The 17033-nt window shown below is 37.9% G+C and overlaps 1 protein-coding gene across 1 annotated transcript; it reads right to left on the reverse strand.

Annotated features, from left to right (window-relative positions):
- Positions 1–3906: 3906 nt before the first annotated feature.
- On the reverse strand, positions 3907–15385 carry LOC129768686 (uncharacterized). Its single transcript, XM_055770477.1, has 2 exons — positions 15118–15385; positions 3907–4761 (listed from the first exon to the last, which is right to left on the reverse strand). The coding sequence occupies exons 1-2, from the start codon at positions 15158–15160 to the stop codon at positions 4253–4255; spliced, it is 552 nt and encodes a 183-aa protein (XP_055626452.1). The 5' UTR covers positions 15161–15385; the 3' UTR covers positions 3907–4252.
- Positions 15386–17033: the final 1648 nt, after the last annotated feature.

The following is a 17033-nucleotide window of genomic DNA, read 5'->3' on the forward strand; positions in this document are numbered from 1 at the left end:
ATATACAAAAATGGGATATCCAAGATTTTCACAGTGTTGCCAACTATATTCAAAATTGAATTATAGTTGCACTCACATTTTAGTTTAGCTATAATTTCTATAATGGATTCTTTGTATATTTTCGTTTCTATTACGTCCGGTGTTCAGTTTCCGAAGAGAAGGAAACATTGCATCGGAATATCCACCATACATCTTCTCGGGATTCTCTTGCTATCTAGCAAAGCATAATAGCAGCGGCCTAGCAGAGAAGAGCATTCAATTATTTTCCAACCGTAAAGTAGTTGGCAATAAAATTTAGATCAAATAACAAATAACAACCAATGCGGCAGAAAAAGTATTTAAAATCATGTTGGAACATGAATAAACCATACATAACTAAAAATAACTTGAATAAACGCTATGTTATATTTTGGGAATGTATTTCATTACTATTAGTATTTGAACGAAATCAAAGTTGAATTATAAGGCCTTAATCCCGTATATACTCCACGGTGAAAACGAAATGAAGGGTATTCACGATGACAACGATACGGTGTCGATATCTGGATACGAACTTAGCTTTTAAGTCTTACTACTCAGTCCGAAGGCACTTTTAAATTGCTAAAATCTGAATGAAAATTTTTATCTCGCGTTATTTATTTACTTGAAGTACGTCTTACTTACCCTAACTTGATCTATTTTCTATACACTTTCCGATATTCTTACTAAAACTTATGATTATAATATAAAATTATCTTCAGATACAATTTTTGTACTAGATTATTTTACCAAATGAGGAAAGCAAGGTTTTCCATTCACATTGAACACTAATTTGATACGAAAAGTTAATTTTCATTCATAATTTCTATTTGAAAAGTGTTCATTCTACCTGAAAACCGATCATTGCTCTAACTCGTAAAACGAAATTCAATGGCGTGTCGTTCATTTCGTGAAATGTTAACGGTAAGGCCCATAATCTCTTGATAAATAGAATTAACTTTGAAATTAATTCATGTATTTCAACATATCATACTCCTACTATCAAATTATCTCTTCACGTTTAATGTTTTGCTTACCAAAATAACAGGAAAATACTTATTGTTGAAAATATGTGATATTCGGTTGAAAAATGAATACAAAAAAATGGTGCAGCACAGAAAATACATGATACGAAGAACACATGTTTTTCATGGGAAAATAATCTTCCTAAATTTTATAACATTTGGCAACCTTCACATCTCGCTTCTCTGTTATGTAGCACTTGGTCGACGAAAATGCAGAAAGAAGAGTAAGAAAAAGTTCGATCTTGATGGATCGATTTTCTAAACGACGCAGGGATCGATTCAGTGATTAAATCGGTACCAAAGAATCGATCTTTGCTGAATCGATCATTGAAAAATCGAATGCCTTTATTCAATTTATTTACTTGTTCTATATAAGTATTGAATTTTCTTTTAACATGAAATAAACATTTCACATCCGGGTCCGGGATATCTTAGGTAGCCGGGATCCTGATCTTCTGCTTCATCTATACCTGTTCCTCAGAAACGCCGATGTCAACGTTTAATGATGTTTCCTTCGTTGTGTCCCAGTTTCATATCCCTCCTATCCGATCGATAAACTTTTACTTAGTCGCGGCAATACATACACACACACTTTACAGATGCACGGGCCAAAGGTTGTGCAGTCCACTGATCATTCAACAAGAGCCAAAGGTTGTACCGCTCATGACAACTCTACACGAACTGATGATTGCGCCGGCTAGTGACCATTCTATCCTGGATTCCTCGAGTCGAGAAAGACGCACCACGCTAGATATGGGGTACAGACTAGGGAGCGTTGCTGATTAATGGTCAGCTGCATCCCAATAGGAAGTAGCCCGTATCGGGCACACGTATAGAGCATCGAAGAATGCAACATACCAATTGTAATACTAACCTCGAGCCAACCGCGAGTAATCGGTTACATATTACTAACATAGTTGTAAGACAAAAATTGTCAAAATATTGGACTCCCGGCCCCGTCAGGCTAACGCCACATATGCCTTAAAAAAAATATATATTTTGGGAAAAAAAAACATTTCACATTTCTTTTCAAACATCAAAGGCATTTTAGTTTGATTCTCAGATTGAAGTTCACAAAAAAAACTTAAAGGCCCAGAAAAAAGGTAATTTCCATGGCATTCATGTTGAACCGCCATGGAATTATTTAATTGAATGAATTAATTGAAAATTATTATTAGAAATTCAACAACTGAATCATATAGAACTCCGTTGACGATAATCCCCTTAAATCCAATCGTATCATACGCCTAGCATTCAGTCAAAATCTTGGTAGTATTGCCAGTTCTAGAAAAGAACGCTTTAGCTGGACCTAATGTCACCATCCCATTTCGTCATAATTTTCATTGTCAGCCTAGTGAATGTGATGATCTAAATATAACTTGTGACCACTAGTTCTGTATCGACCAAACTTACAAAACTGCCTCTCCTAAATTTACGACCACTAATTTGAAAACCTTGAGAGGGATCCAATGTTTATGAAATTTGTCAAGTGGTTTTTGGTCAGAATCAATGTTCACTGAAAAACAAATACAAATTAGATAGATTTTTTTACGATCAAAAAGATCTGAAAAATATCAAAGAAAAGATCGATTTTCGCGAATTTTTTTTAAGTAGGAAGAATCAATCCGAGAAATCGGAAATTGAAGAGTAAGGGATCGATCTTCTAAGTATCGATTCAAGATCGCCTAATCCTATTCAATATCACTTATTTGACATCCTCGAAAGTTATCCGAATGCTGACATTATGTTTATAAAATTAATAAATAAATAAAAAAAAGCTCTGAGATCGAAAAAATCGAATAAAAAAAAAGATCTTTACGATTTTTTCGGGTACAATGAATCGATCCAAAAAATCGGAAATCGAAATGGATAAGATCGATCCTCTGAAAATCGATCCAAGATCGCCCAATCCTAGACGATATATGCGGTTCAAACTTGTATGTAGCAAGTATCTGAATAATCCACTCATGCTTGGTTATATATTCGTGAGAGCTTATTTGCATGACACATTGTGTATCATTCGATATTGATCGATATTCAAACACTGCGGCGTTCAACGCCAGCGTTAACCTCAGCGTAAAGTCAACGAAAAGGAATGTAACATTAAAATATTTTCCTAAGAAAATCGTATGGCCTCATTCACATATACGATCAACGGCAGCGTCGACGCCGGTAACATAAGTCCAAGAAAATAGTTAACAGTATTCAATAAATGGGAGGATACAGTTTGTCATGTCATTGTTCGCATTGTTATTTAATGTATAATACACAATAATTTAAATACGCCCCACGTGACCGCTTACCATACACGTCTAAATCTTTTTGGTGTAATCTTTGAAAAAGTGCATTGCTTTCAAGTCATATATAGCTCTATTCTGCATTCGGATGGATTTCCATTTCGTTCGAACGTTTTGATCCATGACGTAATGCTCGAAGAGAAACAGCTCGAACGAAATTCAAAAACCACTCGAACGGAATACAGGATGGAATTTTATCAAGTCGTTCGAATCGATTGAAATTCGGAATAGGCCTATTCAATATAATTTATTATGATTATCTCGACAGATATCGACTTGGGCTGAAAGAGAGGGTTATGCCGATGGTGGCGGTGATGGTGCTCCTGAAGTGCGAATAGTGGACACGGCAGGACCAGGAGCTGAACAAGTTAGAAGTTGAACTATATTCAAGTCTGACAGCTGGTAGAATACACGATTATGTTTTCTGAATGGGAAAATGGATAATTCAGTAATTTAGTAAATGCACAAGCTCAGCAATCATACTTAACTTAACTGTGAATTAACCGTATTAATCGTGAATTAAAGTACATTCATTCTTTATTACTAAAATTAATGAAGATAGTCTATTTGTGCTTATCGTATTCTAATACGAAAATTTTTCATTTTATTTGCATTTCTTGCGTTTAATTGTATAACATTAACAATCGAACAACTTTTTTACACAGTTTATCATGCACAGCAACATTTTATCTGGAGAAGCTGTTTTTGTGGAGTCAGTGGGCGCTTCCTCGTTACGGGGTTGATTGACATTTCTCTTTGCTATACCTGATTTTTAGCTCCCAATAGTTTGGGATGCTTTTGGCAGATGAGTTGAGGGGAAGTACGGGTTCGATCGTTATGCTTGGCTCAACCCAGCCTTTGGAGCCAATCACGACGTTCGAACGAGAATGAATTGATCGACGTTGTGAGGTTTTAAGCATCATACAGCAGCTGAAGTCTTCCCGGTTCGGAGTTTTCGCTCGCTTTCTGCTCTGCATCTTGATCATCCGCCATTTTTTGGCGTCGGTATTTACCAAAGTGTCTGCTGTGGCTAGCAACGACTAAATTTCGTTTGCTGTTTTCCGTTTCGACCCGATTCAATCCATGAGTGCCATCCTGAGGATCATAATCGATATCGTTGTCTATCATTTCCCGGGGAATGTTTCTGTTCTGTAGCAGTAAATCCAAATCATTCGAAGGCTGTGAAAAACCACGATGATGTTCTGCTTGATCCAAGCGCGATTTTGCCAGCCAAGCGTTCAGATCGAATCCATGGGGCGCGTTTTGGGACGATGGCGGTGGTGGTGCTATCGGGGGAACTGGGCTGCGTTTTCGCAGATAGTTGAAGCAGCAGGTTCGGAAGTGACGGGTGCCGCATGCCGAGGTACACTCTCGTCCACAGGAATCACAGGAGAATGAACAGGTCACCCACAGCACGCAGTCTGGGGGAGGGGAAAAATTAGAGATTGAGAGATTGACAAATTTATGGTTTTGATAATTGGATAATGCTTGCCAATGATATCGAATGATTAGGGTACAGTAAAAAGATTGATCAGTGTGTTTGTTGTGGGAATTAATTACTTATTGACCTATGTCAATCATTACATTGAAAGGGGTGATTTTCGTCATCAAATAGTTGTTTACGGGTGTAATTAGAACGTGTCAAAGACAGTACCCTTCGCGTTCGTTTGATGTTATTCTATTACTTGTTCATTAGGAGTCCGATATTAAAAATCTTACTGTATTTAATGTGACCAATTTGTATTGATTCGGGGAAACGCACTAGTTATTTTGATCGACAATGTCATGTATTTATGTATTTGTATCTCAAAAAGGAAAACAAAGTTTACTCAAAAATCCTACAATAGGCTTGAATGGGACAGAATTGGAAAAATTACTTCTATTCAAATTGTGAACGAGAATTGCATGGGATTTTGGGAAAATAGGCACTATAGTTGATTGCTAGGTTCATCATATGTAGAAATAACATGACAGCAGAACAACATGGATTAGACCAAAGAGGGCTTCCGCAAATATAATATTCAACTGCTAAATCGACGTCGTATAAATGTTTAACACGAAAAAAAATCACGCACGAGACATTTGCTACAGTATTTATTTAATTTTGCTACATGTTTTCGGCTTTTCACTAATTTCATTTGATTGGGATTACTAAATTACGTCACAATGGTTGTAGTTCGTAAACAAAAGTAATACGGACATTTTTTTTATTAATCCGTTTATTTTTACATGCTCAGTTACATAAGTTTAAAGGAGCCATACTCCTGACTATATTTCTACTAGCATATATTAACATGTTTCCCTAATTCTATGGTTAATAAAATAGGAAACCGATTACTCGCGGTCGACTCGAGTTTAGAAGGGCACATTTTCATTAGGAAAAGGATGGGATGTAAGGAGATGTGTTAACACTCACATTCACATTCACATTCACATTCTCATTCACACTGACACTTCACACTCAATTCTTAAAACTATCCTTACATCTAATATGTATTTACAATTTAACTTATTCTAATGTTAGTAGGATGGGAGCCGATAGCTCGTGAAGGACAAAAAGGAGGGGAAAAGGATGTATGTACACTCACACTCGAAGATCGATAGCTTTAAGGAAAACATATATTTGGGAAATACGGACATGTTAAGAAGAACTTTAAGTATATCTTTGGAAACTCATGCAGAGAAAGCGAGCAAAAAAAAGTGTTGAATACTCTTTCCAGTATTTTCCATCATGTATTGGATGGGATCTCAACACATCACTGTCCATTTCGTACCCCCCCCTCCTTTTACTTTGCCGTACACACCTAATATCGTTTCTCTGTAAACTCACAAACTGGAATATAACCATCAAATAAAATTACATCCACACTCGGAATCATGTATGATTTTCAGTTTTTGTTCACCTTTTCAAATTTTGATCAGTATACATTGTCATTAACATCCGTTCTACATGTTATAGAGTAACATGTAGAACGGATTCTCAGTAACAGAAATTTGAAATTCAGATTTTGACTCTACAAACCAACCACCTGTCCATATTACCCCCACTGTCCGTATTACCCGTAGTTACCCTACATGTCGTCAACAGTGCATCGCATTCTCATTCAAAGAGCAGATATCAAAGGGACAGCAGTTCTGCTGATTGATTGTCTGGCAAAAGAAGTGGAGAAATTCAAAAATGTTCGGTGATAACTGATCCAAAAAATGTTGAAGGTTTGTGAAATTTGTTTATAAATATATTGGTAACATACTAGTTCTATCGAATTCTAAATTGATATATTGTAAATAAACATCAACAGTACTATACATCGGTGTCATTAAAAACAATTAATGTCTTTAGCAAAGTTATGTTTTTCAATGTCACCACAAATTTTGTGGAAGATGTTGAATTGACATGATGTAATTCAGGTGGAACTCAAGTTGAAAAACTAGTTTGGAGGTAAATTCTCAGAAAAATAATTATATCTCTGATGGACTAAAAGATATAAAAAAGCAAAGCAAAGTTTCATAATTCTAAATTTTATTCTAACTAAGTATGAAATGTAATAAACATGTTCAAATATCCGAATCAATGTTCTGAACAACTTCGCTGAGGACACATTACTTCTAAATTCTGTAGTGCTTTTTTTTTATTTTTTTTGAGTTGAAATGATGTATATAATGCAGAATATAATTGTTTGTTTTGTGATTGTTTTGTTCAGGCACGAAACACTCAAGAAATAAAAATGTTTCATGATTATAGAACCAGTTGGAAAGCTATATAAAATTAACATCAATTTTACATGAACTATAACCTGAACTATAACCTATAACTATAAGTTTATAATTCGTATTTAAATTAGTTAAAACTCTTTTCGGCGTGGTTTCAACCAAGCAGTGGCATATTGAAATTTGTATCTCGTTCCACGCAGGGGAAACTGCTCGTTTAAGCTCTTCAACGCTGCAATACTGCTAGCTAGCTATTTCTACTATTTGTACGATCACTTCCAGTAGGTTCGCAATTGGGTTTCGATCTGGAAAACAAGAAACTCTTGTTCAATGGATTATGTCATGGCCGTCCGGCTTTTATGGCCAGATGTATAATCCTGATGGTAAACCACGGTGATTTTGGTCCAAAAATGGCAGTAGATGATTCTGATGTGCTTGATAGTACTCCTGACTTTGGTGTTGATAGAAAAGCTATTTGAACCAAGCTTCTTTGGAAGAATTCTCCCCAAACAATCAACTTATACCATAAATCTTTACTCCCCATTGCGAAGAAGTCCTGTTTGGGAACAAAGTATTCCAATATTAAAAGCTTTTCAAAACTTTTCGTAAATTCGTAGCTATTTAGTAAACTTTTCGTTTGTAGCGACGTGTTTTTGACGCTGAAGAAGCTTCTGGAATATGGGTGGGAAGCAAATTTCAACGCAGGTCCGGAATTTGATTGTGCCTTCAATCGTAAGTAGGGATGCCATCCATACTCTTTTTAGAGTATACGTACCCTTTTCCAGTTAAAAAATGAGTGTACTCTTCTTTTTGCAAAAAAAAACCTGAATGTACTCTTTTTGACCGTCGTCAAGTTTTAAAAATCAGAAAAATTGTTATAAACAATGAACGATTTTTTTAAATGGAACTGTACATATACATTTTGCAATAGCACATTTCATTTCAATACATTCACTTGTCCCCTTCCTCCGAATGTGTAATAAAACATGATTCAGTTTGTTCATGATTGTGTTTCTACGGAATGTTGTTTTGGTGTTTTTTTTTGCTATCGCCCACCTGCCTGCTTTTTTCGCTGAATACCGAAGTGAAATAACTGAAATTTATCCGAAACTACTTTCTTGTACTATTGTCTTACAATCGTTGAATCGGTAAGTATTTTGTTGGATCATAATCGTGTGAAATCAAATTTGAGTGCCTATTTTAGCTCCATCATGCCCCGCCGGAAGAACAAATTGTCTGACGCTCTACGAAAGGAATTTCCGCAATTCAAACCAACTTCAGACGAATCTGATGTCTCTTGTAAGGTCTAAGATGCGAAAGCTGGCCGTTCTTATCATCAGAGTCAATACGGATGGAAACAATACGGGGTGATCGAAATGTTCCCCGTTCTCATTCAATATTTTAATCATGAAAAGGGCATCCAACATGTGCTGTTGTCGTTTGAGTAATTGGAAAACGAAACCTTGATCCATATCTCTAAGCTATTAATAGAAGATCTGGTGAAACATGAACTGCTTTGAAAGTGTTAAAGGCGTTTGGTGGTGATAGCTGTAATAAAGGGTGTGTCACATCAAATTGCATCACGGAAAAAACGCTGTAGAAATTCGCCCAGTAGACCCGATCCTTTTGAAAATTTTAGACAGTAAAATAAAAACTATTAAACAACTTTTGGCATTTTCTTTTTATTCATACTTCGAGCCCAAGCCCGTATGCTCGCACCTTCCTCTTTACCCCGTCCATAAGGTTCTGTACAACGTCAGGTTGTAGTTTTTTTTGAACAGAAATCCATTTTCTCTTGAAGTCCGCCTCCGATTTGACAACTTTTGGGTTCTTCCGGAGGGCCTGCTTCATAATCGCCCAATATTTCTCTATTGGGCGAAGCTCCGGCGCGTTGGGCGGGTTCATTTCCTTTGGCACGAAGGTGACCCCGTTGACTTCGTACCACTCCAACACGTCCTTTGAATAGTGGCACGAAGCGAGATCCGGCCAGAAGATGGTCGGGCCCTCGTGCTGCTTCAATAGTGGTAGTAAGCGCTTCTGTAGGCACTCCTTAAGGTAAACCTGCCCGTTTACCGTGCCGGTCATCACGAAGGGGGCGCTCCGCTTACCGCAAGAGCAGATCGCTTGCCACACCATGTACTTTTTGGCAAACTTGGATAGTTTCTGCTTGCGAATCTTCTCCGGAACGCTGAATTTGTCCTCTGCGGAGAAGAACAACAGGCCCGGCAGCTGACGAAAGTCCGCTTTGACGTAGGTTTCGTCGTCCATTACCAGGCAATGCGGCTTCGTCAGCATTTCGGTGTACAGCTTCCGGGCTCGCGTCTTCCCCACCATGTTTTGCCTTTCGTCGCGGTTAGGAGCCTTCTGAACCTTTTATGTACGCAGGCCCTCCCGCTGCTTGGTCCGCTGGACGAATGAACTTGACAAATTCAGCTTATTGGCGACATCCCGGACCGAACTTCTCGGATCACGTCTAAACTGCTTAGCTACGCGCTTGTGATCTTTTTCACTGACGGAGCATCCATTTTTGCCGTTCTTCACCTTCCGGTCGATGGTTAGGTTCTCGAAGTATCGTTTTAGTACTCTGCTGACCGTGGATTGGACGATTCCCAGCATCTTACCAATGTCCCGATGTGACAACTCCGGATTCTCGAAATGAGTGCACAGGATTAATTCACGACGCTCTTTTTCGTTCGACGACATTTTTCCAAATTTACGAAAAATTGACAGTGAAGCATGGCCAACGTGATCTATACACTCTTATCTGATTATAAGCGAAAGCTGAAGATATAATTCCTAGAAATTAAATTTCTACAGCGTTTTTTCCGTGATGCAATTTGATGTGACACACCCTTTACTAATTTTGGTGCGATTGATCGCCGAGAACATAATGGGGGTTATTCTGATAGTCAAGTCGGCATAAGTAAGGTTTTTTCTTTCCGAGTTACATGACAATTCTCACCTAATTCTAAGAATTAGGTGACTCAGAAGTACAATGACAAATGTACAGAGTTCATTTTTTTTATTTTTTTATCCCATTTATTTATTTTATTAGGCTCATTAGCATTTTAGCTGTAACAGAGCCGGGTTTTAATCGTGTACATGTACATATGTTTATGTTTCTATAAATTGTAAATTACACGGTAGTAGCCATTTAGGCGTAAGGGTATTCTTTCTGTTCTTCCATTGTTCAGCAGACCGGACAGCAGAGACAGTTGATATTGATCATTGTTGGGTTATTTATAGAACAGCAGCCCGATGTGTCTTGCAGAGCAGAGCAATTGTATGGATGAATCGATCTTATTTCGACCGCGGATCGTTCTCCATCGCTGATGATTGTTGCGTGGACGTAGTTATTCTATAATAACACAAAGATGGTCAATTGAGGGCCCTGAGTTTGAACTCACGATCGATCGCTTGGTAAGCGAACGCGTAACCAAGTGGCTACGAAGACCCCCTAGAGTTCATTGCATCTGACATTTTTTGCTTACATCGATTCTCAGAATACCGACGCGCGAATTTGACTGTCACGTCGATAAGCGACTCTCGGAATAACCCCCAATGTATTTCACCATATGAAACAAGCCACTCAACGCGAACTTGTGGGGTGGGTTGCCCTGTACATTTGCTGCATAATACCGCTTGTCATGGATTCGATCGTTTGGATATGTATATTGAGGCTCTGGTTTTGAAAGTTTATGGATATTTTTCCGTATATACAACTCATATGGAAGAGGTAAAAACGTTCTGTTCATTCTGGGATACCGAGTATAAAATGGCGTTGAAGCATTCGAAAACGCGATGGCTTTCCCTCATGCCCACCGTTGAGCATATACTTCATTTGTACGCAGCTCTGAAAAGTTATTTCAAATCAATTGACAGTCCACTGAAGCTTCTGGAGATTTTTTTTGGAGATGACATAAATGAAGCGTTTCTCCTGATTGTTCATTCATCATTGCCAATGTTTCATAATAACACAAAGAATATTAAAGCGCCAGCCAACAGCTTAATCGAAACGGTTTGTAGTGTGGAGGCGATCTGGCGTAGTGGTCACATCCATACCTCTCACGCAGAGATCACGAGATCAATTCTCATTCCCGACATTCTTCCAAAAATGGAAGTGAAACTGACGAACCAGCTGAATTGTGTTGAAAGTTACTATAATAGAGAAAAAAAATCATCTCTCTTCGAGTAAAGATAGAAGACTGTCTAGATTATTTGGATAAATGGACTGGTCACTTCGATGAAGTAACAGTCTTCACTGGATGCTGTTAGATAAAGTACTTAAATGGGACATTGTTGAAGAAAGCTTGGAATACCTACATGGAAAAGGGAACAACATTGATGAAAGTATCTTGTTCGATCAGGTGTCGAACCTTTCTTCATTTTTTGAATCCAACGCTGAGGATAAGAAATTCGAAAAATTACATGTCGTTCATAAATGGACCAGTTATTTCCAAACCATCTTTCCAAGTTCGAATACAGAACTGTGAAAAATCGCGCAATTCTTGTTTACCATTCCCAGCCATAATGCCACAGTCGAGCGCTTATTTAGTTTTATGAATAGCTTCTGGTCTGATGATAGGAATCGTTTGCTCCCCGAATGTGTCAAAGCATTAATAATGGTAGAATTTAATCACCAAATTTAATTGACTCTGTCCATTTCTATGAAATGATTGAAATTAACTCGCTGCTGTTAGGTCGTGTGAGGAGTTCGAATAAGTATAAACAGTAATGTTTTGTTTTATTCTATAAATACACTCGTTATTTTTGTTTGTTTGTAAGAAAAGGTGTTTAACTTTACAGAATAAAAATATATATCGAAAAACACGAGTTTTTTTTCTGTTGAAAAAATGTACTCTTAAAAAATCTTAACAAAACATTGCTGAGGAGTATGGGGTAAGTTAACAAAAACGACTTCACTCTGCGAAGGACCATGTCAACAAGTCGCTGGTTTTGGAAGCGTGTGATTTGGTTTTGAGATATGTGATCACTTATTCTAACGGTGAAATTTGGTCGATTCAAACTTGTCACATTTCTTTTAATCATGTATTCAATAAACTTGAACACCCCTGTCTCTGCCCAGAGAGATATCTGAGCAGAGTTCCAGAGTGATGAGATGAGAGTAGATATCCTGTCTACATCGCCAAAAATGTCTCCGCCCAGAGAGGTATCTGAGCATAGTTCCAGAGTGTTGAGTTGTGAGTAGACTGGCTATCCGAGGTAGAAGAGAAATGATAAGATCGAATATAGACAAAGCAGGTTTGATCTATACTGATCGATGAGTTTATTGCGATTAACTGCTCTGTTCTTGTTTTTGAAGGGACTTTATGACTGCTCTGAACATTTCGTGCCCCTTTTATACGATCAGTCCCATAGTCATTTGAACAGCGCGATTTTGTATGGGTTGCATCTGGAATATTCGCGGGTTCGTTTCCACCTGTTCCTATACCATGACAATTCTCTGGTTATTGTTTGTATGTTGTGATTGTTTACATGTTGTTTTGTTGTGATTATTGTGATTGTGATTAAACGCATTTCCAGCAAGGAAAAAAGTTCACGGTGGCACATTTTAAGGAAGAAAATGTACCTGTCAGTACGGTATATCGTTTCCTGAGTTCCCTGAACGTAGAGCGGAAGGTCGGAAGTGGTCGTCCGGTGACGATAATGACGAAGCAGAGGAAGACATCGTTAAAGAAGCTGTTTGACAACAAGGACGCAACCAGCCTGCGTGACGCCGGTCGGAAATATGGCTGCTCCCACGTATTGATCCATCGGACCCTCAAGATGGAAGGAATCGTCTGCAGGAAGAAGACGAGGTCGCCGGAGTACACGGAGGAGCAGATTGAGACGGTTAAGACAGTGTCGGTGGATGACCAAAAAATACCGCGGGACGTCTTTCGTTCTGGACGACGAAAGCTATTTTCCGCTGTCCAAAATGCATATTCCAGGAAATGATAATTACTACTCCAGCGACAAGTCATCCACACCGCCTAAAGTGAAATACAAGTTCAAGCTCAAGTTTGAAAAAAAGGTTATGGCATTTCAAAGTCTTGGTTTAAGCCGAGCGGTCTGGCAATCAACCAACAAATCTATCGAGAAGAGTGCCTCGATAAAATCCTGCTGCCGTTCCTGAACGAGCATCGCGCGGATGGGAAGTACGTCTTCTGGCCGGACAAGGCGTCTTCCCATTACGCCAAGAAGACGCTGGCGTATCTTGAGGAGAAAAAGATACCGTTTGTGCCGAAAGATCGTAACCCAACAAACTTGCCCCAGTGCCGCCCAATAGAGGATTCCTTTGGCTCATTCAGTGCCCTAGTGTATAAAAACAATTGGAGGGCCAAGGACACGAAGCAACTGACTACAAGAATCCGGAATTGTATCTGGAAAATGGACGTAAGTGCCGTACAACGTTCTTGTGAGAGCATCGCGACAAAGTTGCGTCGAACTGCAGACCACGGCCCTTACTCAAACATTCACTTACATTTTTTGAAGAAAATACATTATGTTATTAATAAAAAATACTGAAATCGATGAAAAAAAAATATTTTTTTTTCTATATGTGATTGAAAAAATTCTCATTTTTTATTTAACACCCGTTAAATAAATATTCTTATATGTGTAATTCACTAACTATTCTTCCTTTTCAGGTGCGGATTTAGGTTCTGCCTGCTGAATTTAATATGTTTAGTGTTTCAGTGTCAAGTGTTTGTAGTAATATGTAAAGTGTTGAAGATTTTAAAATAAAGTTGTTTTTAAAAGAATTGAGGTGCGTTTCTGTTTTGTGGATTCTCTTTTTGGCCAGTCTGGGCCGTAACAACCCCCCCATTTTAAAGGTGGTACGTGCAGAATTTTACTCCATCACTACGGAAAGTCGAACTACCCGCACGTCGAGTTAGTCGTCGTCAAGTCCTTGTAGTTTTGTTCCTTATCGCAAAATATTAGACCCGTTTTTTATTTTTTTCGTTAAGGTGATAATTTCCGTTTCAGGGTGGTCCAAAAATTAATTCTATTCTAATTTTTTTTTTCAAAAATAACTTTTCCCTAAAATATAGTACTTTTGAACTATTAAACCGATTCATAACTCAGCTAATTGGATTTAATTTGATTTGTCGATCATCTACATCGGTACAGTAGTCCAAAGGCTATGCATTTTTGAAAAAAAAGTCATTTTTGGGACTTGGACTTTTCAACAACCCTAAAATAGAAATGGTCACCCTAATGAAAACAAAACTACCACTTTTAACGAAAATCTGAGAACCACTATATCGGTTTGGTATGGAATGGCTGCATTAAAATAACATGTTTAAATACTCTTTTTCACTACCATACCCAAAATTTTATTGATACACTGTATAACACGATTAGTGTTGGTTGTAGTAAATAATGTTAATGTGAATCATGATAATGGGTTTCATATCGTTCGTACGATCTTATTAGTGCATTCTTTTTAAGAAAAAAAAGTCAACATATCGTCGAAGATGACCATCGTTTCGGAATATGATTTCCGTTATAACACAATAGAAAAAAGGGAGGAACCTTCACGAGTTTAATTGAAGTTGAAATGACATAATTTCAGATATATGAATATAAGGAAAATAGCCGCTATAAAATCACCAATGATTTTTACCCTCCAAAAGAATCCAGCACATAATTTAAATAAAGGGCGTAAAGAATAGAAAAGGAAACACAATATTTGATTGAATGAAAATCTTGAACAATTGAGCACTCTTGATAAATCACAATTAATTTGAAATACAAATAATAACATGGAAATTAATATTTAGAAAAATTATCACTTCATAATTTTCTCACTACTCAGATTGCAATGGTCTTTTAATTATTTAATGGAATGTGGTTCAGTGTATAAATGATTCTAACATAGTTGGAAAACAAGTTATTTTCATTTTTGTTCTTATAGTTCTTGCATTATGAATAAGAACAGTTCCGAGGCGTTTTTTTCTATTTCGGAAAATACACAACATCTAGTTTTAACTACTTTGCAAGCCTTCACATATTCCAAAAAAGTACTTTGATAGTGGCACAAGCTACACCGAATTCACACTTACAGATCAAAATAATACAAATGCATGTGCCTGAGTGATTCGCCATTTTAATCCCGTCAGTTTTTCACGATGAACGTCTCACACTTTGCTCAAATAACGGAAATAAGCTAACTCTATCAAAAAACTGATAATTTTGGATTGTGTCTACAACTTTTCACTTCCTGTTGCACATTTTCATCCTTAGGAAAAACCAACGGAAATATTGTATCCAGCAACCTGTTGCACACCGAAGGTTGTTCCCGAACGACTGCCGTAGATGCCGATAGCAGCATTTTATTTATATTCCGACAGTAGCCCCGAATAATGCGCGCTTTTTCCGCGCCGGAAGAACTTCTCCAGAAGCGCCGCTGCTATGGGTGGGCGAGGCGTTGCTGCGTTTGAATCTTCGCTCCAAAGAAGCACATTGTGGGTTTCCATATCTGGTGAAAATCATAACAGTTTCAGCAGTAGATGATGGGTGGGCGAGTGAAATGGTACGGGAGAGCTTGTGATATGTTATCAGTGGAAATAATCGCCATATAGGGCACAATCGAATTATCCACACGAACCGCTAAATTCGATTATCAAGTTTAATCTGCGTACGGGCGACTGTAGGTCTTCGTCTGAACCACAGATGAGGGAGACAAGTATTTGTTGTGCAGTTTCTTTGATCCCACCCAAAGGTGTAGAGTGAATTCAAATTTTAGCAACTATTATGGAAACGAAGCCTTCTTTGGATCGTATGTTGTGTTATGATTATTAATACCCGGGAAAAGTTCTTCAACGTTACCCTCACCTCAACCCCTTTTTGCTGATTGGAAATAAAGATTTTTCTGTATAGATGCGGTTAGCGGAGATGCAACAATTTTCAAGGCCTGCGGAAATGGTGTGAAATATAGTCTGGGGAAGTTTTACGTGCCAAGGATTTTTCAATAAAGATGCAAATTGCTCTCAAAGTTAAGTTTGGTTTGAAATAGTTTATGCTTCGAAAGCTAGTTTATCTTCCGAGGATATGTTAGCTTATCAATTGATTTCTGGCAATATGTAGAGTTTGATTGAGTTCTTACTGGTGTTTCTATACATCTCTTACAATTCAACGATAGAAATGTTTTGTTAATTGATAGTCGTTTATAATGCAATGCTAATACGAATAAACATTGATTCGGAATGTTCTAGCATCAATTTACAGTGTCGGACTAAATATTAAGATTATTGCTCAGACGAAAGAAGAAAGTAATAAATCAATTTGATAATTTATTTGCATGGTTCGAAATAATTTATAACATCTGTAGTTAAAACAATAGTCATTCATTAAACAATGCGTTTAAAGTTACTAAACAACTAAACTGACGTGACAAAAATTGAAACCGGTTTTGAAATTCATGGTGAAAAAATAAAAACAAGAAAGTACATACCGTGACAAACTTCCAGGGTTAGTACTTGGTCAGGCGACCTTCGTTACGTATCACTTCACGAACCCGTTTCGGCATGGAATCCACCAGCTTCTCGCATTTGGTTTTTAAGTACCAACAAGCTTGGATTCTATCCCGTAGTTGCTGCTTATTCTTCGACTTCTCCGTGTACACCGACCTTTTAACGATCTCCCATAGGTTCTCTTTAGAGTTCATATCTGGTGACTGCGCTGCCGTCGCAGCGACGTCCATTATGTCGTTTTTGTTATCCTGGAACCACTTTTTGACGGTTTGTCGGTGTGCTTCGGATCGTTATCCTGCATGAGCTGCCATTTAATCTCCCACTCGGTATGTGGCAGCATAAACTCCCTTGGGATTTGGGCATAGAGGTACTGCTCTATGATCTTATCCACCCAGTACAAGGGGCCAACCCCGTACCAGGAGAAACACCCCCGCACCATAATGTTCCCTCCTCCATGCTTGAATGTCTTCGTGGTATACTGTGACATGTAAGCACAGTCAATTGGG

Source organism: Toxorhynchites rutilus, chromosome 2 (genome assembly GCF_029784135.1).
Source record: "Toxorhynchites rutilus septentrionalis strain SRP chromosome 2, ASM2978413v1, whole genome shotgun sequence".
In the NCBI taxonomy this organism is placed as follows: domain Eukaryota; kingdom Metazoa; phylum Arthropoda; class Insecta; order Diptera; family Culicidae; genus Toxorhynchites; species Toxorhynchites rutilus.

Bases quoted from the DNA above. Each gene is read 5' to 3' on its own strand.
- LOC129768686 (XM_055770477.1), bottom strand. From the start codon at position 15,160: ATGGCGAATCACTCAGGCACATGCATTTGTATTATTTTGATCT. The intron at 4,762-15,117 runs GTAAGTGTGAAT...CCCCTCCCCCAG, and splicing joins CATTTGTATTATTTTGATCT to ACTGCGTGCTGTGGGTGACC.